This window comes from Podarcis pityusensis, assembly GCF_964106645.2.
Source record: "Podarcis pityusensis genome assembly, chromosome: 4".
NCBI lineage: Eukaryota > Metazoa > Chordata > Lepidosauria > Squamata > Lacertidae > Podarcis > Podarcis pityusensis.
This window is the reverse complement of record NC_138027.1, coordinates 83,197,596-83,224,200: the sequence shown is the minus strand read 5'-3', so window position 1 is coordinate 83,224,200 and position 26,605 is coordinate 83,197,596. Positions and strand designations below refer to the sequence as shown.

Genomic DNA, 26,605 nt, shown 5'->3' with positions numbered 1-26,605 from the left:
GAAGTTGTTAGTGACAGTTGTTTAGATAGTGATTCATAAACCCATGTTGTTGTTGTTGTTGATGATAACGGTTCAGAATATGAATTTGTTTGCCCTGTAATGATCAGCTGCATCAAGCATCATTTCCCAGTTCTTCTGTGTTCACGCTGGCCAGACTACTTTGTAGGTGCACGCATGAAAGGTCTTAATAACCTCTTACTCCCTATGAAACTCTCATTGATTGTGACTTCTGGGGAGGAGATGGTGGACTGAACATTTTCTGTTGACAGCTCTTTGACAGAGATCATTATGTGGTGATTAATGATAACCAAGCCATAAATTGGGGGACCCTGAGGATCAGCTAGTCATGTTCCCTACAGTGCAGCTGCCCCATAAGGGGATCAAACCTGCAACCTTGGCATTATCAGCATGATGCTGTAACCAACTGATTTTAGATTTAATGGTATTTATAATCTAAAGCCATAGGAGAGCATTAAATAGTTAGCTACTTATTTAATGTATGTATGTATGTATGTATTTCTAAATAGTGTTATCAGACACCCTAATCCCTGCCAAGCCATGCATGGAATTCCAGGTGTCTTGGTCCCCATTCAGGGTCTGTGCTCCTTTGGAGAATTGAAGATGGGGTGGAACTGTTGTAGCTTTAAGAAATATGGTCTATTCACATATTTACACTTTTACTCCGCATGGAGGGAGTACAGACCATACAGCATGGCCATCTCAAGAGGGGCTTGTCCACCACAGTCCAATGTATCTCTCCCAGCCTGCCTTCAGCCAGCCTGCACAAGGCTATACTCTTCCATTGGGAGTTGCTGACACATGCTTCTCTCCTCCTCCTCCCTCCTCCAAAGTAAATCCTCCATTCATCGTATTGTGTGTTGGCTCCTGCGTTGATTCAGGTTCGTTCTCCTCGCCGGTTGAGTCTGGATCAGCAAAATACCTTTTGTGCACCTGGTAGACTAACAACATTGGCACGACATGTCAAAGGTCATAATAGACAGGATTGAAAGCATTTCAGCACTTAACCGAACCTGGTGTATCAAGGAAGAGCTGGGCTGTGATCTGGTACCCGCTTACCCATGAGTAAGCCCCACTGAACTAAATGGGACTTTCTTCTGAGAAGATATAGCTAATAGTGCACTGTTGTTGTTAAGGCTGGTAAAGGTAAAGGGTAAAGGGACCCCTGACCATTAGGTCCACTCATGACCGACTCTGGGGTTGCGGCGCTCATCTCGCTTTATTGGCCGAGGGAGCCGGTGTACAGCTTCCGGGTCATGTGGCCAGCATGACTAAGCCGCTTCTGGTGAACCAGAGCAGCGCACGGAAACGCCGTTTACCTTCCCGCCGGAGCGGTACCTATTTATCTACTTGCACTTTTTTGGGGTGCTTTCGAACTGCTAGGTTGGCAGGAGCAGGGACCGAGCAATGGGAGCTCACCCCGTCGCGGGGATTCAAACTGCCGACCTTCTGATCGGCAAGTCCTAGGCTCTGTGGTGTAACCCACAGCGCCACCCGCGTCCTTAAGGCTGGTATTGCTTGCTAATGCTGAGGAGTGCTTAACAGCCAACCTCTCTTCCCAGAGATTGTAGCTCTGGGGTCTCCAAACAACTCTCAGCAGCTTAGCGAACTACAGTTCTCAGGATTCTTTGGGGAAAGCCATGGCTATTTAAAGTGGCAGGATACTGCTTTAAATGCATGGTGAAGATGAGTCATTAAGATGATACACTGCACACAACTTAAGGTCTCATTTGCACAACCCAGAGAGTTGTAGACTGGAAGGGAATTGAACAATACTGGGTATATGTGGCTGCTGTATGGCTCAATAGCCACCCCTGAGAGATGAACAATAAATCATGAACACTAGTCTTGAGATGAAATTACGGCCAAGGCAGGCGGTGGAAGGCCTTGTTGAAGTCAACGCGCAACACATTGTGAGTTTCCATGTAATGGTTTAGAGCAGTTTGTTAGCCTTTTATTTCTGTTTGCTCTCTCCCTAGGTGCAGTGGCCTTCGAAGCTGGAGCCACACCTGCAACAATGGTTTGCTAATCGTGGTTTCTGATTCCGATTTGCTGGCTGATTTGCCAATTCAGACACTGCACCAAACGGTTAAGCTTTACTATCCATGTTTTAGCATGATGTTTGAGCTGAGCCAGGTGGCATATTCTGCTTACGTTGTTGGACAACAGCAAAGGTTGCGATTGGATTGGCAGCCAAGTCCGCTCACCCCTTTTGGGGCGATCCTTTGTCTTGGATGGAGGGGAGGTTGTATTCTCTGCCTGCCCTTCCAAAGGCTGGGGTATCCCGTTAAAGGGATATGGGGAGAGTGGTCATGTCCACATGCACACGCAGGGCCAGGGCCAGACGGCGGCCCCTGTGGGGGTGACCCTGTTTGATGTAAATCTTACGAACCCCCACCTGGATTGACCTATGCGGGCAGGCCGGAAGTATTTCAATTGCCCCATGCCCAAGCCAAACATCTTTCATCTGTATTCAATAGAGTTGTGGCCTGTTTTGATCCAAACCGATTATACAGGCCTCTTATATATATGGGTTGGGGAATGGGGAGCACAAGGCAATTTACTTGTACAGTTTGCAACCTTAATGATTCTTGGATTTGTTAATTCATTTATGAGCAGTATTGACCAAGTCAGAGTTTCTTGTTCTGTTTGGTTATCGTGTGTGTGTGTGTGTGTGTGTGTGTGTGTGTGTATATATATATATATATATATATATATATATATATATATATGAAACAGAGTAAAAACCCTTGTTCTAATGCAAACTGATAAAAAGTGGGGAGAGAGAGACTAGAATGGGGTGTACATAGGGTGGCTTACCTCCCAAAAACATTGCTGCAAGTATTAGCTGGAAAATACTGTAGATGAGTGGGAAAGTAAACATCAGCTCCAATTGTTCTGGGCTGAATGAGAGCTGTACTATGGTGGAAGCGAGCTGAGTATTCTGCATCCCCGTTTCCAGAGCTACAGTACGACACCTAAAAGAAACGACATTATTAAAAAATCACACACACAATCACATAAAGAGACTTAGGGTGCTTTCACACCCCACACTAAGATTTTACTGTGAAATCACCACATCTCGTTCACTCTCTCTTTATGGTGAATCTGCACAACGCCATCATCCAAACATTCTCATCTAATAATAATAATAATAATAATAATAATAATAATAATAATAATTTTATCATTTCTATCCCGCCCATCTGGCTGGGTTTCCCCAGCCACTCTGGGCGGCTAACAGGATATATCGAAACATAATAAAACATCAAACGTTAAAAACTTCCTGATACACGGCTGCCTTCAGATGTCTTCTAAAAGTTATGTAGTTCTTTATCTCCTTGACATCTGCTGGGAGGGTGTTCCACAGGGAGGGTGCCACTACCAAGAAGGCCCTCTGCCTGCTTCCCTGTAACTTCGCTTCTTGTATATACAGTGGTACCTTGGGTTAAGTACTTAATTCGTTCTGGAGGTCTGTTCTTAACCTGAAACTGTTCTTAACCCGAAGCACCACTTTAGCTAATGTGGCCTCCTGCTGTGCTGCCGCCGTGCGATTTCTGTTCTCATCCTGAAGCAAAGTTCTTAACCCGAGGTACTATTTCTGGGTTAGTGGAGTCTGTAACCTGAAGCGTATGTAACCCAAGGTACCACTGTATACAAGAATCTCAACAGGTATAGATGCCTTTAGCACCACCTTTATAAGGTTATAAGGTTTTAACAGGTTGTGCCCTATTGAGATAGTAAACTTATCAAAGCTTAGCATATATTGATTACAGTCTCTGCGGTAAGCACTTCTTGATGGTCCCATTGATCTATTCCTTACATTAACATTTTAATGAGCACTAAAATAATTTCTCTTTAATGAAAGAGCGATTATATACTATAAAGTCATAAAGGTATAATATGTTTGGCTTATCCATTTTTTAAAAAGCTTTTTAAAACAACTTAGCCATGTCGCTACAACAACACCACCATGGTCTACTTGTGTTATAGAACCATAACTTTACAACATAATATTTTTTTCATGAAACTATATAGCTTGAAAAGCATTTCAAAGCTAATTAAAAGATCAATTAAGAAAAATAAGCGAGGTCATAAAAAGGTACCTTCCACAAGGGTTATAATGAATGTGACCTGACTATGTCGCACACATTAGTGCTGACAGAACATAATGTGATGTACACATTGAAAAAGCACTGTGTTCCTGATAGTGTGACAGCCAATAGCACCTCTGCTGAGAGGTTTTCTTCCCATTTAGCGGTATATAAAATTTGTAAAATAAATATGAGCAATGATTGGGTAGGCTGGGAGCAGCTCTGAACTGGCAGTATCATCATCATGTTGTTGTTGTTTTTAAATAAAATGCTTAAATTTACCTAGGGCTATACAATAAATTTTAAAAAGACATACACACTTAAGATATTGTCCTCATGTTATATGTTTAAACAATGGGCCTGGCTTGCCTGCATTGCTATTATGTTTATGGGCTACATTTTTTCATTAATCTGCACGTGGCCACACCAAACCAGAGATTTCACACAGTATACACTTGAAAAAGGTGGTGCAAAAGTAGGCCTACTCAGTTTGCAATACACTAGGTAGATTTCCACTGCTGGAAATCTCAGGATGACATGCTTTGGGTGCATATTGGGCAGTGAGACCCACTGAAATCAGTGGGGTTCGATCCCAAGTTAGCATGCATAGGATTGCGCTCCCATGCTCTTAACTCCGTACCCAAGGGCTCAACGATATGGCTGGAATAATAGGAAGGCTGGCAAAGTGAGCAAGGAAGGCACTGGATATTTCTCCAGTCATTTGACCAGGGACAGCCAATCTGTATGCCTTCCAGAGATTGTTGGACGACAACATGCAACATCCCAGGACCCAGATCATGGACAATGCTTGCTGGCAATTGTAATCTCACCAACACTTGGAGAGCGCCATGTTAGCTCTCCCTGCACTTGACCAAGGGCAAGATGGAAATAGTTTGAACGGCGGACAGTGGGTTCTTTAAGAATCGGTGTGAACTTCCCTGCTGAGCAACCTCACCTAAAATTGCTCACTTGCATTCTGAATGCACACCTTGAAATTGGCCCTGGGCGGCTTCACCTTGAGCTGATCCAGAGTCAATTACACGATGCATGAATGTGTGACTAGTATCCTACTGCATCAATGTATTTTGTGTCAGTGTACATTGCAAAACAGGGAGAAAGACCGAGACATTAAATTTGCAGATATAGCAGTAAGTGACCTTCCTGACTCTGCTGCGAAGTGCATCTTATATTGCCATTCCACTCAGGTACCTTGCGGCTGCTCGGACCTGTATGCATTTTGAGGCCTTTAAAACAGGGTGCTGTCTGTCCATGCATGTATTTCAGTCCCTGATGTGCCTTCTCAACTTGACTGGCCTTTGTAAATCTCTGTTCTACAGCACAAACTAATGGGACGTCCTTTGGGTAATCACTGAGGGACTTGCCGGTCACCTCTCTGTGTTGAAGCCATTAGTCAGCTCCCAGGAAATGAGAAGACAAATTTGCTTGTGCACAGCACCAGATAAGTGGATTGGGCACAGCTTGCAAAATGTTGCTGCAGTGGGGATGCTGAGGAACAACTTTACAAAAGTATTTCTTATAGCTTTGTAGCTGCAGAAGAGCTGTGTGTCGGAAAATGGCAAAAAACGAGATGTTCTGCAACATGTTTGGAGCGTTCCAAAACTGTTGTGGTGCATTTGCAAGCATTACTCCAACGTGTGTGTATACATCAAGGTGAAGGAAATAGAAGCTGTTCCTTTCTTGTATTCTGGAGCCTTACCTGTGCCAGGACTGGCCAGCTATGCGAGCCAGAAAAAATCCCACCGAATAGCCGGCAAATGGGAAGATGGTTCCGATAATCCAGAGTGCAGGAGTGATGGTCCAGGAGCCCTGGTACAATATCCCTCCAACCACAGCTATGAGCACTATGAGAACGGCACCACCAATGGAACCAATCTGAGGGAGGAAAGAGAAGGTCAGTACACCTTGACATTTCTGGGTAGCTTTTGGATATGCATTTGGGGAATGTCACACCTTACCTTGAGTACGATTTTAGCTTTTGCGGGCCAACGATGCTTAAAAAATATTCCGAGCGAAGCGGGAATGACAAGTGCTACCAGTGAAATGCCTGGAAGGAGAAGAGGACAGGTTGGGCACAGAACTCTTTGCTTGAGAAGGGTGAGGTCCAAACAATGCGATCTTTTGAAAATGCAAGTCTGGGGAAGGGGTCAATATATAATAATAATATAACAATTTATTACTTATACCTCGCCCATCTGGCTGGCTTTCCCCAGCCACTCTGGGTGGCTTCTAACAAGAGATTAAAAATACATTAAAATGTCAGTCATTAAAAACATCCCTAAACAGGGCTGCCTTCAGATGTCTTCTAAACGTCAGAAGGTCCCTGGCATCTTCATGTAGGACTGAGAAATACTCCTTGCCTTAAACCTGGGAGAGTCACTGCCAATCTGTGTAGACAATACTGAGCTGCGTGGAGAATAGGCTCCAACTCTGTGGGGCTGGGGACACCTCACCCCCAAAGTATGTGGCAATAGGGCTGAGCCCCATCAATCCTGAGGGGCTGGGCCTCCTCATGGTCTCTTCCCGACACGCATGATGTGTCACACATGTGATGTCATGCACATCCCCAATGTCAGGTGGAACTCTGGCATGGAACAATGGTCGGATTCTGCATAAGGCAGCTCCCTGTGCTCTTTATTTCAGTTCCCATGCTTTCTCACACATAGTTGTCTTTTCTACCTTGAAGGATCAAATATTAATCAATTATCTCATTCAGGAAGCTCATGGCTGTGTAGGTGGGGATTTTCCTGTGGATGACAGAGCGAGGGATTGCCTTAACAGGGTCACCCAGGGATTGCCATGCCTGAGACAGTGCCGCTGATCAAAGTCCTGACAACTGCCTGCTGCACCATGCTGGCTCTGTGTTTGATAACCTATAAAAAGGCACACGTTCACCCAGCTGTATAACAAGAATACAGCTTTATTTCTCCTGTGGTTAATCGTTGTCATTCTGTGGCATACCTTTTCTTTTTTTACAATGCTATGAAGCATTGATTTTTGCCTTTGGGGTTCTACTTCTATCGTCGGCACTAGTTTAAAGCTTCTCTCGTTGTGTGGCATTCGAGGGTTTTTTGTTTCTCAGAAGAAGAAGAAAAAAATAAACATATGGCTTCTTGGTTCTTGGAAGTGGAGGCCATCCCATTATTGTGCCATGCACACAGCATGCCTTAGTAGTAGAATGGTATAGATCTGAAGGCAATTTTGGATCCCAAGGCAACAAATGTTGATCAGAAAATGATACCCAAAGAATTGACTGGTTAGCTGTAGCCAGTATGTGAAATTGCTCCATTCTTATTGCCTCTTCAGAGTTGCTCAGTTGCAAAGGTCTGCTAAAAACAAAAGCCACAACTGCTGGAATTCCCTTACTACAACCTAGACTCTACACCGAGCAAACCTATAACCCATTGACACCCACAAAGTCCTTCCCACTTTCTTCCTAGACCCTTTGAGGTTTCTTCCAGTCTCCCTTTCTCCCTTCCCTTGTCTTCGTCACTCATTGTTTCTCACATTCTTGGTTGGTTTCCAGGCCACTGACTACATTGTTCCTCTTCCTTTCAACGCCCTATCACCTAACCAGCCATAAAATTCCTCTTCTCATTCTTATAATATACAGCCCATGCCTATCAAGTGCTGTGAAGTTTCTTCGGAGCTTTCTTAGCCCCTTGCCTCAGCTGTTTCTTTTCTCTCCTTATTTTCCCAAGTCTCATTCTCTACTTACCTTTTCTTCGTGCTCCCTCTTGGCTACTCCACATTCCTTGTGTCTAACCCCTTCCAATTCCAAAGCACCCCTACAGCCTAGAACCTGTTCCAAATATGCAACCTGAATCTGGGTGAGGTTTTAATTCCAGTCACACTAACATATTCCCCTCTCCTCACAGAAGCTGGACTGCAACCTGTTTAGTTTCCTTAGCAACTGAACATTCCATAACACACTGTCTTGGTTGATCAGTTTCACCAGAAGCTTTATCACCACATGTGCAGAACTATATAGATTGCTTGTTTTTTTCCAGAACTTCTGCTATGGCTGCATTATGATATCATGTTTGGTGCAGAACACATCCAAGTGAGCATCTGAATTTGTTGGTAGCAATCTTCAGCACTCCACATCTAATGCCTGTGTTACCAACCTGTTTGGACTTTCTGCTAGCAAAAACTGTGGACAGAACTTGCCCATTTATTCATTTTTTGTACATAGTAACTTGACAGTCTGGGCATGATCTTTTGGTTTTAAGTATGTGAATAATATCACTGGCCACAAGCTATGCTAATGGTCACATTGGCTACCAGCCTGTTCTTCAGATCTGTTAAGGGGCCCATAAGATAGTCTTTCCATCACAGTCTTATACAAAGGATTCTTGATATAAACATACCTGTCTATTTATAATAGTGTGCTTGTCACACAATTCTCCCTATCTTCCATGTTCTTTTGGAAACATAGTTTGTTTTGTGTTTTCTTGGCACAATGGCTATTCCACGTTCGTTTAGTTAAAACATAAATTTAACCTGTCTTTTCTTGCTGATTTTATCTCATCCCACATGAAACCTGGGAGCCCTTACAAATGCACCCCACATTTCACCACAGAATTGAAGTAATTTTTGTGGAGGTTTTTGCACCTGTTGGAAATGTCAGGGTGCAACTCTGCTTTCGATGTAGGCTGCTTTACCTGCATGAGAAATGGAAGGTAGAGAGGAGTCTCCAACCTTCCTAGACTGTCCTCCTTGCACTGTCCCTTTGACAGCTTTCTTCAGTATTAGACTGATACCCTTAGGGTTGCTGACCTGACCCCACTTTCTCCTTCTCCATACCTTCCTTGTGAGAAGAAGACATGTGTGGAGCTCTCTCCACCTAAGATGCCAGAGCAAGCATGGAGCAGTGCATCTCTGACTTAGTTAGACAGAACTAGGATCGTCCTATCAAACATTTGTTTTCTGCAATAAACATAGCTTTCTTATTTTCTTAAACTCCACATCTCATTGTGATTATATCCATTCCCCCAGTAGAGATGCCGTATTCAGTCCAGCTTCTACTGAGCATTTAAACTTCAAATGTTATCGGCACCATCATTCCATTTCCACAAAGGATGTTGATTGATAGATAATGTAGAGACATAGATACACATCCCCTCAAAAAACAATGTAAATGATAGATAATGACCAAGGGGATTTGAGGAAGTCACTTAATAATGTTACCAAGATTTAAACAGGATGTATGTATGCTTGTTTGTCTGTTTGTTTGTTTTGAATTTTTGGAACATCAATAAAGTTTTTTGAAAAAACAACAACAATGTAAATTGTGATCACAATAATTTCACACACCTTTAATGAAAAACAGAAGCATGTATTGATGCTGTCTTAACTGAACTTATAAGGGCACCACTGGAAATGTAAGACACATCTTGGGCGAAAACCTGGGCCACTCTGGTCCTTATTGTGAGGGACCATCCTACATTGTGCCAACACAGACTGTGTAGCCTAGGAGGAAGCTACCCTGGAAGCTCAAATAAGTGGAGTGAGGGAATGGGAAATGATGAAGCAGCACACTCACCAACCCCAAATTCAGCACTACAGAGGTGCTCTACACCTCTGAGTGTAGAGGTCAATGGTGCATTGGCATTGTAGACTTATGGTGGAATTCAATGTCATGCTACAGCTAGTGTTCCACCAGCCAAAGCATTTATGCTTGTTGGGTGTCCCATCTTGCCCTGTGTGCTGCTCTGGGGGTTCTCCTGACCAGGTTCGGGGGAGAGGGGGCAAAAGTCCCCTTGCACGAATGGGACTCACTGTGCCGGCTTCCGCTAGATCCGCTCCACTTCCCAGTGGGGAGGAGTTGCGGTGGACCGCCTGGGCACCCATTCCCCACTGGGGGGGGACTTTGTCCCCCGTTGCCTGGGGGATCCCGGCCATGTCAGAGCCCGGCCAGCCAATCCGCTGGCCGTAGGGGCGTGGCCGGGGCCGTTTAAACGGAGGAGCGAGCCAGAGGACTTCCTCTTTGGCTCGCTTCCTCAATCATCTGCCCTCCTACCTATTTTCCAGGTTAGGCAATGGCCTTGCTATGGTCTTCAGTTGGTCGCCTTGGTTGTCCAAGGGGCCTGGTAGGAATTTTTCCGCTTGGCAAATTGGCACTGGCCACTTGGTTTTCGCCTACCTCGTAGCAATCGTCACAACTTTGTTAGGGTTGCAGTTAGGCATTGTTTGACCTTGTGTGGGGGAGGGGAGGTGTGGCCATCACTTGCCCCTCCATGCTTAAGGGTATTCTGTTAAAGGAATCCGGGGGTGTTGATGTAGTCTGAAGCCCAGCTGGGGAGCTAAGGCCTTGGCACAACCCCGACAGGAACACCAGGGGGAGCTTGAGTTGGTTTGCATCGACAGGGCTCCCCCTACCCTTACTGGGCTTACCCTTACTGGACTTCCTGCACAATGGGCAGGAGTCAGATATAGTCAGGTCCAATCAATGCCTAAGCCAATACTGCTCACATTCTGTAATTCAATGAAGTTGTGGCCAAAATTTGCCCAGTAACATAAACCTAATATCTGTGTCCTTGTGTGAGTTATTTCCAACGAGAGGGTGGCTGCGGGGTCTCGACATGCAACGCAAGAACTCAGTTGCATGGAGTCCTGAAGCTGTATGATAAGAGAATGTTTGCTGTGGGAGAAGGTACAAATGTGACTTACCGATACTGTCGTAGGGGATTAAAAGGGAGCTGTAGTCTGTCCAAATTTTGGTATAAAGGAAGAGGCAAAGTGGCATCATTCCCATGGCCAGCAAAGTCGAACATGTTGTCATACTGATGCTGCAAGAGAGTTGGTTGCGATTACTGTTTGTACCATGCAAGCTACAAATACTTTTTGCGTTGGTGAGTCCATGGCTCAGCACAGACTTAGGCTGGTTCTTATGGCTCTGGAATGGGCGTTTTGGACTACAACGCCAACCAATTGTGTTCTGGCTGAGGCTCATGGGAGTTGTAGTCCAAAACACCTGGAGGCTGGTTTAAGGAGGTTGCTGGTTGAAAGCAGTTGGAGGTGGTCTTATTCTCTCCTCTTCCTCATAAGGCCCTTGGAAGAATCTCTATGCTTCTAGGGTCATCTGAAAAGCACAGGAACCTTGAGAGCTGCTTCTGGGTTGTTTGCACTATATTTGCTCCGTGGGGTTTTATGTCCCCTCAGTCTTGAGAGCACTGAGGAAGGAATGCTGTTTGATAGGATTAGGTGGGTAGTCACAAAATGATGCCAAGTTAGAATGTGAAGCCTTTGGTCCTGAGAAAATTAAATTCTTGGCTACAAAGAAAAGTCAAAACTGGTAAATGCCAGAATTGAAGTTTAAAGATGGTGGCCAAAAGTCTTTAAGCACACCTACCTGGGAATAAGACCCACTGAAAACAATAGAATTTACTTCTGTGCAGAGATTATAGTATCACAGAAAGTGTTTAAATATGGCATTTAAAAACAGGCCAATTTAGTCTTTTGCCAGACTGGAGAAAAAAAGAAGGAATTTATTTCTGTTCTCCATTGATGTTGGAAGTGGGTACAGATTTTTATTACAAAAGTATTCCAGGGAAACTCCTTTGCCCTGGTGCAGAAAACACAAGGGATGTGTGGGAGACAAAAGACAAGCTCTAGCAACATGTTATTGCAGGCATAAGTTTGTATGTTTCTCCATATGCATTCCATATGGAAGACCTTTCTCCCTGGCAAGCCATCCAGCACTGTGGATCACCTGTGAAACAACCCTTGTGGGTCTGAGGATCTCTGGAGTGGGATGAATATTTGCACCGTATAGTGTTTTGCTTTGCTTTTAAATGTCCTGTCTGAGCACCGGAGTTTCAAAGGCAACTTGGTAGTCCAGCAGGTTTGAGACAAATGTGTGTATTAGGATGGGCCCTGATGCAGAATGGAAGAGTTGTGCCACATGAGATTAAAAACAACAACACCCTCATATATTCCGGCTGTCTTCAAATATTGAAAGGGCTGCCATGCAGAAAAGATGGAGCAGGATTGCTATCTGTTGCCACAGAGGGCAGGACTAGAATGCATGGGTGGAAATGGCCAGGAAGCAGATCTCAACTAAACATTCGGAGAAATGTCCCAAGGATAGGAACTGTTCAGCAGTGGAACAGAAGCTTTCCTTCACTGCAGCCTCTGTCACTCAGGGATGCTAGCACTGCATCTCTGATAGTGGCTGATCAGCCTCTGCTGAAAGAGACCTGCATCACTGATGTGAAATTGAGCCGGGATGTGTGTGTGTGTTACTACAAGACTTTCAAGGTCTCTTCCTAATCTAAAGTTATTTGATTCAAAGCAGCCAGTCAGATGCTGCTGGAAGCTCTCAAGCAAGGTGTGGAGGTGATAGCCTTGATGGGATGGTTCGTCTCATGAAGGATATGCCTAGCATTTTAGGGTAGTGGAACAGTTCTTTCAGAGCCAAGTTACTCAAGACACTGGGAGGCATGCCATGTGATCTGCTGCACCCCTCCCCCCAATAAAAAACTCCAAACAGTCTCAGGGGGTGCTGAATCAGATCAAGGCAGCAGTACTGGGGGAAAGAGTGACTTAACCATTCTCACCCCCCTGCCATTTTCCTAATGGACATTGCCCCTTATATGGCTTTTTGCCCCATCAGATAAACACCAGGACAAATACTAATTTGGAAAAAAAACTTTAGATGGGGAAATGTGTGCTCCAAATGGCGGTTGGATCTATTGTTAATTGCTGCTGCTACTACTACTACTACTGTAGTGGGTTCTCCTGTTATTTCAAAGTCAGGCTGAGGTCAAATGGAATAGCCATGAAGCATACTTCTCTATCTGCCCTTGCTGCTCTAACTGTGGCGTCAATAACTTTGCAGATGAGCCTGGAATAGCAGCCTGAGTAGATAATACCAACCCAAAATATGTTTACCGATGGACTAGCATGCAATCATTCATCACCAACAGACACAATCCAGATAACCTTATTAGTAGCTCTATACATCCAGCAGCTTTGTATGGGTTTCTCCCTTCTGGGATGTTCAGCGTAAGTTTGCTGTGTGGCATCAAGGTTTGTTGTTCTATGGAGCCATGATGCAGGCAAGTTCCAAGCAGCTTTCTGGATTGTGTGGCTTCATGCCGCAATAATTTTTCAGTAATTAATGTATACAGAGTTGGCACTATAATTCAGGGAAGGATTTGAGTGAGATACCTGTCAGGGAACTGCCATCGGAAGGAAGGGAAGTGAAAGGGCTCACACAGGTTGGGAGAGACTCAGCAGCTGAAGAGGGAACCAGTAGGGGGAGAGGAGCTGAGCTGAGGGAAAGGGAGCTGGAGGGATGGCTCAGAGACACTTCCAGCGAAAACAGTGGGGAGGTTTCAGGACCTCCTGTAGGGACACCCACTCCTCGCCGGAAACTGTCACGCAGAGAGTCCAGAAGACGTGTTTCCGTTAAGGAGCTTTTATGTTGGAAGCGATTCCGAAAGCAACCACTATCGGAATCTGCCAGCGACTGACGGAGCCATGTTTAAGGGGCTCCGTTACAGACAGAGGTTTGCAAACTTGACCAAACTCTGAGGGACTTGGATTTTACACACAAGCAGCTCATCGTCCCATCACAGCATTCCGACAGTCTCCGTGAGCAGCTTGTGCAGGAGAAGGCATCATGAGCAACCCAGCCGGAACCGGAGAAGCAGGAGCTGGAGCGGGTCCAAGCCTGGAAGAAAGGTACCGGGTGTTGGAGGTCCAGCTAGCGCTGCAGACGGCGAGGCTTGAGGAGAGGAGGGCTCAGGATGCAGACAAAAAGGGGAAAGACACCCAGCTCGCCAGAAAGGTACCAGGATTGGTGCAGAAGTTTGGGGGGGAGCCCAAAGACTATCATGGCTTTCGGACAGAGATGCAATATGCCCTCAATCTGCAGTTTGATGAATTCCCTGACGAGGAATCACGAGTGGCTTTCGTGATTGGGCATCTTGAAAAGGGGGCGAGAGACTGGGTTAGACCCCTGATGGCAGCGAATAGTGACGTCCTAAAGGACACGATGAAGTTCTTTCGCGCCATGGATCTGATGTTTTCCAGCGATATTGAACAGGCAGTGGTGCGCAGACAGTTAATGGCTTGCAAACAGGGGAGCCGATCTGTCCGTGAGTACTGGACTGAGTTCACCATGTTGATCCATAAATTGGGGTGGGATCTATCGGCGGAACCCATTCAAATGCTCTTTGAAGAAGGGCTTTCTTCGGCTGTGAAAGACGAACTTTCCCGGGCGCCCAGGGCGGAGTCTATGGACCAGCTGACCAAATCAGCGCTGACCATAGGAGCGCGCCAGGAGGTGAGAGCATTGGAGAGGCGGGAAGGGAAGGGGGAACGTTGGAAGGAGTTCCGCATTCCAGACATTCCAGAGCCAACTTTCCCGCCGGCAGAGCCGATGGAAATCGGAACAGCGCACGCGCGCGCAGTTTCAAAGCCCAGTGAGGGGGGAAAGAAGGAGGGAAAAGGCGCCCGGAAATGCTATCTCTGCCAACAGCCAGGTCACTTTGCCAGAGTCTGCCCCCAGAGGAAGGAATGGCAAGGGATGGTAGGAGCTGTGGAGGGAAGAGAGGAAGAAATACCGGAGCAAGTAAAAGCCAACGCCTGGCTGCCACCGTCGGGGCACAGCAGCCAGGCCAAAGAGCAGTGAAAGTGCCCACGCCAGAACCTCCTAAACCCGCCCTAGTGATAGAAGTGGCGCTAGAGCTGCCAAACGGATACCCTCTAAAGATAAAGGCGCTGTTGGACTCAGGCAGCTCCTGCAATTTCATGAGCAAAGAGTTTGCAGCTGAACACCAGATACAGACGATCCCTTTAAGCAACCCCCTGCAGGTGACCACGATCGATGGCAGGGAGCTGTTGGGAGGAGAAGTCAGCTTGCAGACCGTCCCAATGATAATGAAGGTGGCAAGGCACACCGAACTGATAGCGTTTAATGTGGCCACCTTGGGAGGAGCTCCCATTATATTGGGGATGAGCTGGCTAGCGTTACATGATCCGCTGGTGGGCTGGCATCAGAGAGTGGTTTCTTTTGGTTCAGCACATTGCTTAGAACACTGCAAAGAGGGAAAGGGTTTGGCAGGGGCCCAAGCCACCCTAGCAGGGACTGAAGTAACGGAGAACGTGAAGGTACCACGACAATACGCAGATCTCCGCGACGTCTTCAGCGAAAGGGAAGCTGACCAACTACCTCCGCATAGACCCTTTGACTGTCAAATCAATTTACTCCCTGGGGCACAGCTCCCTGTAGGCAAGCTGTACGCCATGTCAGACAGAGAGATGCAGGAGCTAAGAGAGTTCATTGACAAGAACCTGAAGAGAGGGTTCATCAGAGAGTCCAGGGCGGTGGGGGGCAGCCCAGTGTTTTTTGTGGATAAAAAAAACACGAACAAGCCGAGGCTGGTGTGTGACTTCAGGGCCTTAAATGCAGTGTCAGAACCAGTGGCTTTCCCTATGCCCAGGATTGACGACATTTTGAAAAGGGTGCGGAAGGGAAAGATTTTCACAAAGCTGGACCTAAGGGGGGCGTACAACCTGATACGAATAAGGAAGGGGGATGAATGGAAAACCACCATGTTCACCCCTTTAGGGGCATTTGAATATTTAGTTATGCCCTTCGGCCTACAAGCAGGCTCCGCATGCTTTCAATCGTTTATGAACCACGTCCTGGGGCCTTTGCTTTACAAGAATTGTGTGGCCTTCTTAGACGACGTGTTGGTGTATTCTGAGAATGAGGAGCAGCATGTGAGAGACGTCAGAGAAGTGTTGAGCAGGCTGCAAGCCAACCAGCTGTGGGTGAAACTGGAGAAGTGTCAGTTTCATACCAAGGAGGTGGAATTCCTGGGGTATCGCCTGTCAGACAAGGGATTGGCCATGGATCCCGGCAAGGTCCAGGCGGTGCTGGAATGGAAAACACCCAAAACAAGGAAGGATGTGCAGAGGTTCCTAGGATTTGGGAACTTCTATCGTAAGTTCATCCGAAACTTTGCCCACCTGACGGCGCCCATTACGGACTGTCTCAGCAGTAAGAAGAAGTTCGTTTGGACTGAGGAGGCGGAGCGAGCATTTGAGGAACTAAAAAGGGCCTTCGCCTCGGAACAACAACTCCTGCATGTGGATTTACAAAAACCGATGAGAGTGGAAACTGACGCATCAGACAGAGCGATTGGGGCGGTGCTTCTGCAGCCAGGGAAGGAGGAGTCAGAGTGGAGACCGTGTGCCTTTTTTTCGCGAAAGCTGAACAAATCCGAGAGGAACTACACGGTGTATGACCGAGAACTACTAGCCATTCATGAGGCGTTCCGGAGATGGAGGCACCTGCTAATTGGCGCACAACATAAGGTGCAAGTGTGCACTGACCACAAGAACCTAGAGTATTGGAGGACGGCACGAGTGCTCAACCAACGGCAAGTGAGATGGGCCCAGGAGTTCTCCAAATTTAACTTTGAGATTTGTTACGTGCCAGGCCCAGAGAACATTAGGGCGGACGCTCTCTCACGCAAACCTGAATATTTGGAGGGGGAGGGAGCACCCGAAGAGAGACATGTCATCCCAGAGGACCGCTGGGTGTGTGGGGCCGCATTGGTGGGACAAAGAGAACTGGTAGAGGAAACAGAGAATGATGAATACGCCCAGAATAAGCTCAGAGGTCTTAGGGGTGAGGGAGAGGAACCAGGGGGTTTCGAGGAAAGAAATGGAGCTTTGTATTACAAAGGGGCACTGTATATCCCTGAAGGAGACTTAAGGGGGAGGGTACTCAAGCAGTTGCACGACAGCCCCACGGCGGGGCATTTTGGACAACACAAAACCATGTGGTTGGTCACCAGGGAATTTTGGTGGCCTAAGGTGAGGGAAGATGTACGGGAGTATGTAAGAGGGTGTGAGCAATGCCAGCGAGCCAAAGGGGAGAGGCGGGCACCGGCGGGGCTATTAGAACCCTTACCAACCCCAGAACGACCTTGGGAGGCAGTGTCGATAGATTTTATGACTGATCTGCCGAAGTCCAAGGGGAAAACAGTCATCATGGTGGTGGTAGACCTACTAACAAAGATGTGCCACTTTGTAGCCTGCTCGCATGCAGTCACGGCAGAAGAGACAGCGAAGTTATTTGTAGAACACATTTTTAGGTTGCACAGGGTGCCATTGAGGGTGGTCTCAGACCGAGGAAAACAATTTACTTCCAGGTTCTGGAGGAAGCTCATGAGCTTACTGCAGGTGGAGGTCAACTTTTCGACTGCCCGGCACCCTGAAACCAACGGGCAGGCGGAAAGAGCAAACGGGGTCCTCCAGCAATACCTGAGGTGTTATGTCAATGACAGAGAGAATGACTGGGTAGAAAAGTTGGCGCTGGCGGAATTTGCCTACAACAATGCCGAGAATGTGTCCACAGGGATGAGCCCCTTCTTGGCTAATTATGGGTGTCATCCCAGGGCTTTCCCAGGGGGAGAAGGGGAGAGATGGGGCGTCCCGGCAGCCGAGCATTTTGTAGAAGAAATGGAAGCAATCCATCGTCAGCTCCAACTCAACTTAGAAAGGGCGAAGGAAGAATACAAGAGGCAGGCAGACAAGAACCGAAGGGAAGGTGAAACCATAAGGGTGGGAGATAGGGTGTGGCTGTCAACCCAAGGGTTGCCGTTCAAAGGAGGTTGTAAGAAATTAAGACCCAGGAGATTGGGTCCCTTTGAGGTCATTCAACAGGTCAACCCAGTGGCTTTCAGGCTCCGGTTACCCAACCACATGAAACTGCACCCAGTATTTCACAGGTCGTTACTGTCACCGTATGAGGGGGGACGAGAAGGGATGGCCACTCGGGGACCGGTCATAGAAGAAAGGGAATGCAGCAGCCATGTGGCAGAAATCCTCGACGCCAGGTGGAAGGGGGATCAGGTGGAGTATTTGGTAGCGTGGGAAGGAGAACCGGAGTCAGAAAACACTTGGGTAATGGCAGAAGATATCAATGACGAGGTATTGATAGAAACGTTCCATCAAAGGTTCCCAAGGAAACCTCAGCCTGTGGAGAGGTTCCGGAGGGAATACTTTGGGACCACCGATGAGGAGGAGGAGTTGGAAGGATTCTCGGAATCGGAAGGGGAAGGGGAGATGGACTCTGAGGAGGAGGAGTACTTCGAGACCAGGAACCGCAACAGGTGGAGAGAAGTGTTCGGGACATCGGAAGATGAAGGAAGTTCATTCCGGGGTTTTGCCTCCTCACCGCCCGTAGAGGAGGGGGCGAGAGGGGATGAAGGGGGCCCTGGAGGGGAGGTGGATGTCAGGGAACTGCCATCGGAAGGAAGGGAAGTGAAAGGGCTCACACAGGTTGGGAGAGACTCAGCAGCTGAAGAGGGAACCAGTAGGGGGAGAGGAGCTGAGCTGAGGGAAAGGGAGCTGGAGGGATGGCTCAGAGACACTTCCAGCGAAAACAGTGGGGAGGTTTCAGGACCTCCTGTAGGGACACCCACTCCTCGCCGGAAACTGTCACGCAGAGAGTCCAGAAGACGTGTTTCCGTTAAGGAGCTTTTATGTTGGAAGCGATTCCGAAAGCAACCACTGTCGGAATCTGCCAGCGACTGACGGAGCCATGTTTAAGGGGCTCCGTTACAGACAGAGGTTTGCAAACTTGACCAAACTCTGAGGGACTTGGATTTTACACACAAGCAGCTCATCGTCCCATCACAATACCCTAGGGGCTATTCCTGTTCCAGGTATCTGCACATCATCATCATCATCATCATCTTTATTAAATTTATTCCATTACCTGTCCTTCACCCTAACATCCCAGCATGGGTTAGAACAATGAAAACACAACATTAGCATTGAAACACATTACTATACAATATGAAAATCAGCTTAAAAGAACTTAAGCTTAACAAAATAAGGTGGATCCTAAACATATACATCTCAAGAGTAAAAATCCAAGGGGAACAGATGTGTCTTCAGCATTCACCGAAAGTTATATAATGAAGGTGCCGGCTGCACCTCTGGGAAGTTACACAACTTAGGGGCGGCCACAGAGAATACCAACTCCTGGACTGCAACCTATTTAGCCTCTGAGGGCAGTGGAATGACCAAAAGGACACTCTCCACCAACATTAGCACCTGAGAGGGTCTGTAGGGAAGGAGGCAATTCCGTTGAAAGCCAATATCTCTTACCTTAGGTCCATGTCACCGTCTACCCAGTAGGCTAAAATATTGGAAGATGTTCCACCAGGACAGCAGCCCATGATGATCACCACAACAGCTTGTATAGGAAGTATGTTGAAGGCATACGACAGCACAAAACCAGTCAGAGGCATAATTCCAAACTGGCAGAGGAAGCCTACGGCTATGCCCCATGGCCTTCTAATGTGTCCTAGAAATTTCTTCAGCTCCACGTTGCAGCCCATGGAGAACATCACCATTGCCAACAAGATTGTTAGGACGGTGCTTAAAATGGTGCTCAAAACTCTGTTGTAATCTTCAGTAGACAGCACACAGGATGTGCCATTGCAAATCGTGGCATTGGCAGAGCAATATGAAAAATTCGGAGTTGGCTGAGTTGTCAAAAAGTGAGAGGTCAAGATGCCCGCTGTGCTTGAAATGTGGTCCTGCATTGTTACAGCAACGAAACACTCTGCTAACCTCTTAAACTCTGTATGGATGCTAGTAACTCAAAGCAGTTCATTTTTAAATGACAAGGGGCAATAAAGTGCTAAATAAACACTTGAACTTGGCCGCTGTCAAGGTTTAGAGCTGAGAACAACTGCTGAGTCACAACATTCCAGTTGTACAAATGAATATACAGACACTTTGAATCAATCATTTATCCCCAAATTTGACTTGGGGCCAATTTTTAATTTTAATATTTAAACACAAGGGCCATCAGGAAGGAATAGCGACTATAGTGAAATGAGGATCACGAGGACCTCTTAAGGGCTTACTTTCTCATATTTATTTCTTTGCCTTGCTTTGTTTTTCATTTAACTTAATGTGATATGCCACACTTTAAAGCAGCTTTCCCCAACCTAGCCCCTTCCTGTTGTTGCAAGACTACTATTCCAATCATTTCCAGGCAGCATGGATTGGTGGGGCTTGTCACTCAACATCCAAAGGGCAACAGTGTCCTCATGCCCAACCCTAATATTTCCAGCTGAAAAATACAATGATAGGTGGTCTGTGTCTCCTTGTCTTATTCTGAAATGTTGAGGTGAAACGCGTCCTTCGTTCTCCCGTGGTCTTCTTCACGTGTGCATGTTTGTGTCTCTTTGTACACAAGGTTTATTATTGAAATTATCTTTCCTGGAAGATTGCCTGTTTTGACTACATTGCATAAAGGTAAGGGCAGCGTGTTGGCATTCATGATAATCTTCTTGACTACCTGAGAAAATTGGTGATATCGTATGACTGTTGTCCTTGGCTGCAGTTGGAATTCAGGGGTCTCCAAGGAAAGGCAGGGCCAGTGTGCAGTGGAGCTCCTCACTCACAGATCTGCCCTGTATCCCCTTAGATCAACATCAGAGGTCCTTCTTTGTGGCTTCCTCCTTGAGAGGTCTGGAGGGTGGAACATGAGAATGGGCCTTGTCTGCAGTGGCTCTCTGTCTATGGAATGCTCTCCCCAGGGAAGTTTACCTGGCGCCTTCATTATATACCTTTAGGCACCAGCCAAAAACATTTCTTTTTAACCAGGCCTTTGGTTGATTTGATTGACATCCTATGTCCTTGGTGGGGGGGGGGGTGTTATCAGGTTGTTGTTTTTATTTTGATTATGTATTTTGTGGTTTTAGTTTTTGATTTTATTCTGTGAAACGCCATGAGACCTCCTGGTATAAGGCGGTATATTATTATTATTATTATTATTATTATTATTATTATTATTAATACAGTGGTACCTCGGGTTACAAACATCTCAGGTTACAAACACCGGAAGTAGTACCACGGGTTAAGAACTTTGCCCCAGGATGAGAACAGAAATTGTGCGGCGGCAACAGGAGGCCCTATTAGCTAAAGTGGTACCTCAGGTTAAGAATGGTTTCAGGCTAAGAACGGACCTCTGGAAAGAATTAAGTTCATAACCAGAGGTACCACTGTAATACTTGAATTTTGTCAGCTCTGGCCTGTTCTCAACTTAGACCTGTTGGTGACAGGACTGGCATAATCCAGATGGCAGCAGTGGTGAATATTGGGCATTGAGTGTGGCCTGGGAGCTCTGCTCAGCACCACTGCCAATTAAAGGTAGGCAAGAAGTCTGCCCACAAGCGATAGAGTGGCAGGGAGAGGCACTGGCTAGAGTCTAGAGATGGCAGAGAAATTCAATTCAGTTTTCCTTTAAAGATGAACTTACCTCATTCCCACTCTCTGAAACAGAAGCACAGCCAACCCCAAATTCTCACTGCTCTGAATTTTGCAACACACTTCTTCAGCCAAGTAATGTGCACAAAAATTCATATCTTAGGGTAAAGTGTGCAAAAAAATGGACATATTAGTGAAAATGCATTATAGCAAGGAAAACTGCTTTGCAAAAATGCACATGTTAAGCAAAATTGCATACAAAAATGTAGGAGGAATTTGCACTAAAATCCTGATGGATTTGCATGAGGACTTTTCAAAATCACCAACTGAAATATAGAGGACTGAACTTAAGAATGAGGAGCACAAGGAACTGAGAGAAACTGAAATTGACAGATTCTCCTATCCCTGCTGAGGATTCCCCCAAACCTAGAGCCAGGCCTAAAAACCACTATGGTGAAGGGAATTCAGGAAACAACCATCCGCTTCTATTGGGAGATGATGATTTTTTAAAAAAAAGAATTACAGATTTGCCAAACCCAGTAGCCTCCCATGTTTCAGGCAGGATCTCTCTGGAAAAGCAATTTGGGAGGAGTACAGACAGCTTTGTAGAACTGTGGAACATTTTTCTGTTTGCTGTTACAACCAGGTGTTCCATTGCACAGTTCATATACCTACGAATAATTAGTATTAATAAAGCAGTGTTTTGTGCTTGTCCAAAGTGTGCAAGGCCTTCCTTGATCGTTGTAAAAATGCACAGTGGACCTTTCCCTATCTTTTATTTAGAGGATAAGATGCTTGTTAGGCTAAAAAATGGTTGCAGTGAAGTTTTTGGGGGAGGGTGGGGAAAAGGTCAGAATTGCTTTGCAAGAATAGACTGAGTGCTGAATTGATGAAAACATTTTCTCTTGGCATCCAAGCAAAAGAGTTATCAAGTTAGCATGCTGTAAGGATGGGTGTTTTATGAAATAAAGCAATTTCTTAAAGGTGGAGGTGCTGTTATGGAGACATCTTTGTCAGATGGCAGGTGTAAAAATTAAATAATTTTATAAGAACAAGTGAATTGCAAAGAGGAACAGCAAGTCTCTACGGAATTGATAGTGGACATATTGCAGAAGATTAGCAGACAAAAGAATGCAAGGGAAATGTTTTCTGACTTCAAGGCTGTTCGTGATCTTGAACATTGGATGCTGTGAGTTGAAATGCGGTTATTTTGAATAATATATCTGTTGCCTAAGTTTGCAAAGCTGACTTTTTCACTTAACAAAAATGAGAGTCTTATTAGAAGATAATTAAATAAAATATATAGTTATGTAATTACAGTCTTTTCTGTAACGAATATACTGCTGCCCTCAGATAACCTTGCTGGCAAAGACGACGGGTATCTGTAGGGCAGTGGTTAACACAGAGGTTGCTGCAACACATACCATAATTCAAACCTAAAGGTGGGTCTGCAAGTGAAATTGCTCAACAGCTAGGCAAAAGCAAAGAGAGGGGCCTGGGGATAACAACACCTTCATAAGCAAAAGAATAAGCTTGTAGTGTCCACCCAGCTGTTGAACAAGCTCATTAATATGTGTAACATGGAACCATAGGAACAGTTAATGAAAATTCTAGTTAAGTAACTTCTTCTTCTTCTTCTTCTTCTTCTTCTTCTTCTTCTTCTTCTTCTTCTTCTTCTTCTTCTTCTTCTTTTTCCTCTTCCTCTTCCTCTTCCTCTTCCTCTTCCTCTTCTTCATTTATATTTATTTATACCCTGTCTTTTTCCCTGACGGGACTCAAGGCAAATAAAAGAACTGCTAAAAACAGAAAAATCAAACACGGATAGAATTAAAACTATAAAAGGTACAGGGACCCCTGACCATTAGGTCCAGTCGTGACTGACTCTGGGGTTGCACGCTCATCTCGCTCTATAGGCCAAGGGAGCCGGCGTTTGTCCGCAGACAGCTTCCAGGTCATGTGGCCAGCATGACTAAGCCGCTTCTGGCAAACCAGAGCAGCACACGGAAATGCTGTTTACCTTCCCGCTGGAGTGGTACCTATTTATCTACTTGCACTTTGACGTGCTTTCGAACTGCTAGATTGGCAGGAGCAGGGACCGAGCAACGGGAGCTCACCCCATCACGGGTTCTCACCGCCAACCTTCTGATCAGCAAGTGCCACATTAACCCACAGCGCCACCCGTGTCCAATTAAAACTATATACACGCATAAATTCTTTTAAAAACATAACATTACAATAAACACAGCATGGCACCAGCTTTTTCATTAAAACCGGTCAATTCCCAAATGCCTGTTGGAACAAGGAAGTCTTCACCTGCCAGTGGAAGGACCAACAAGGAGGGAGCCATTCTAGCTTTTGCAGAATGGGATTTCCAGAATCTGGGAGCAGCCACTGCGAAGGCCCTCTTAAGAGTAAGCAGCCTTTAAATTTACCTGGAGTTGTTAAGGTTTCTATTCTCAACTAGTTAAAAGGCGTGACATCTGATGCAACGGGGTTTATTCTTCCTCTGCTTTCCCTACAGCCCCCTCCTACCCCACAATATTCTCCAGAGGGTTGGGAGATCTTCTGAAGCTATTTTTTTTTTTTGGGGGGGGGGGAAATGGGACCTTGAAAAGGGTGGAAGAGAAACCAGGAGTATCGTGGTGCAAACTGGCCTCTCTGTAGACTTCTGCAAGCGAACTGAAAACACAGGCAGGAACTAAGAATGCTGGGACCAGAAGTGGCTTGTCAGTTGTGTGTGTGTGTTTGGGGAGCTGCTACAACTAGCTTTCCAGCAGATGGGGCACTGTTGCTACCAGGAAGGAGAGAGGTGAAAAGGCAGGGAGGTCAGCACAGTGAAAATGCACTGGTGGAGCCAATCTCGAGCTCCTGCCGTGTGTTTGCACCACACCAACCTGCCTGCTGCCTCATCCTCCCAGTAAGCAACAGTTTCCCACTTGCTAGGAAGTTTGTGTAGTGGCTCCAGCCCACTTGGCTTAAGAGATCATATGTCATAAGAAGCTGCACTGTTCTCTGTCTCTGCCTAGAGTTTCAACAAAGAAATATTGTCATTCCGTGCAGAGTCCCAGAGAGTGGGAAAACTCTGGGACAACTCGAGTTCCATCTTGGCTTTGTGTGCTAGAAGAAAAGCAACCATAGTTTCATTTTGCCATGATGGTAATCACAATTTGTGTGATAAGCGGATTTGCTGTATGCTGCCATCTAACTGTCTTTGAGCACATTTCAAGGTTTTTAACAGACGACCACATCATCTTGGTGGAATGAAAAAAGTGTTCCGAAACCCAGATTTACCGCATCTACGCCCATCAATGATTACGAGGCCGATACTAAATGATTACCAAGAATGTAATTTTTGGCCTTTTGGCAACTGAACTGTCAAAGTGACCTCAAAGCTTATTGGTTAAATAGCTGTAAGGTACATCACTCCATATTTCTGAAGTCAAAGAAATATGACTCATGTCATAACTGTAGACGTTAATGTTTTCAAATCATTTTATTGGATTGGAATACTTTAATAAAAGCCGGCATTTTCATTTTCCCTAGTAAGTATCAACCTTGGACTTTGTCATGTAATAGACTATGCAAATTAACCCAGCCTTTACTTGAAAAGTTACAGTTTTACTTGATAGGGAAGATTCACCTAGGCCTATCGAGCCAAATTTCAGAACTTTTCATGCGATACCAGGGGAATGAGTATATGCATGACTGCTTGTTTTTAAAATTCTGTTTCTTTCAGGAAAGTATCTTAATTTTTACAGTTAATTTTGAGCAAAACAATATAATGTGGTTTCATTAGAATGCATAGGAACTTATGGCCATTGCTCTCTAGCAAACACTTCGGTTTGTAACTGTTTTCCTTGCAAAGTTTGGTAGGAGTAAAACTAACATGCCAGTTGACACATACCTCTGTAATTTGCCATTTTGAGGTATTGGGTTACATGGGGCTTACTTGATGTCTTGCCACAAAGTCATTAAACATGTAGGCTACACTCCATCTCCACCTTATGTTGCGCTTTGGATAGAGATGTTGGAGGGACAAAAAAAAAAAAGAGAATTGAAGGTGGATCAGTTGGGGGAGTTGGAAGTGCCCCTATTTTCGTCAGAGAAATGTTGGAGGGTATGCAGAGGTTCCTCTTTATGTTTCCATTGTCTGGCCTTCATAGTGTATCGTGTGCCAATACTTAAGGCTGGAAGAAGATAGAAAGCTAAAGAATAAGAATAAGAGCTATGCATGCGGACACACACACACACACACACACACACACAGAATAGCTTAAGCTGCATCCGTAATTAAAATAAATCCATCACGCTAGCTTCAAGATACCGCAGCCAATTAATCTGAGTCACGAGCGCCAATTAGATCTTATTGATGCACTGTATTTTACCAGACAAATTGGCTTGTATAGTGGCTTTTTGTGTACTCCAAACACGCTGTAATTTGATGTTAAGACCTTGATTCTGTTATTTCGCAAGGTAGCCTGAAACTAATGGTGTGTAATCTCTCCAGAATTCAATTAAAGCACCTTCTCCTTCATTCAAATCTTTAACTGCAAAGGCAGCAATTAATTCTGGAAAGCTGGGTGGGGGATAAACAAGAAAGGAAAAGAGAAGCAAACAGACTACTGGAAAGGGAAGTTTTGCATGTGAGAGAGATAAAAGCAGCATGAGGACACTCTTTAATATGCCCCTTTTTGACCACCAGTCAGTAAGATGCTTAATTCTGGTGTTTGGGAGGGTTCCAGGGGATCCGTTGCTCTCAGTCAGTCCCAACATTTGTGCCCTGAGGCCCCCAAGTAAATAACTTCACACTGAAACGTAATTTTGGTTTAAGTTAATGGGCAAAATTTAGGCCACAACTTTATTGACACAACTGGGGTTCCTGTGGTCCTGGCATGGCCCTCTAGTCCCTCAAGCGGTCTTCGGATGACATTCAGGTCCCCCAATTCCTTTACCGTAATACCCTTATTCATGGAGGGGCAGGTGATGGCCGCACCTCCCCTCCCACCCACTTCAATAAGCCAATGCCTAACCGCCGAACCTTACAAAGTTGTGACAATTGCTAAGGGGGTAGGTGAAAACCAAGTGGCCACTGCCAATTTGCCAAATGGAAAAATTCCTACCCAGCCCCTGTTCCAAAACAGGTGACCAACCAATATCCAAAGCAAGGCCAAAGCAGCGCAAAGCAAGTGCCTCAGCCACGTCACGCTGCTGCTGTTATA

General features: G+C 45.7%; 1 protein-coding gene across 1 annotated transcript; it reads right to left on the bottom strand.

Annotated features, from left to right (window-relative positions):
* Positions 1–402: 402 nt before the first annotated feature.
* On the bottom strand, positions 403–19,711 carry SLC10A2 (solute carrier family 10 member 2; the record flags this gene model as incomplete). Its single annotated transcript, XM_081003434.1, has 6 exons — positions 403–959; positions 2,839–2,996; positions 5,830–6,005; positions 6,089–6,177; positions 10,803–10,921; positions 19,272–19,711. The coding sequence occupies 6 exons, from the start codon at positions 19,709–19,711 to the stop codon at positions 790–792; spliced, it is 1,152 nt and encodes a 383-aa protein (XP_080859560.1). The 3' UTR covers positions 403–789.
* Positions 19,712–26,605: the final 6,894 nt, after the last annotated feature.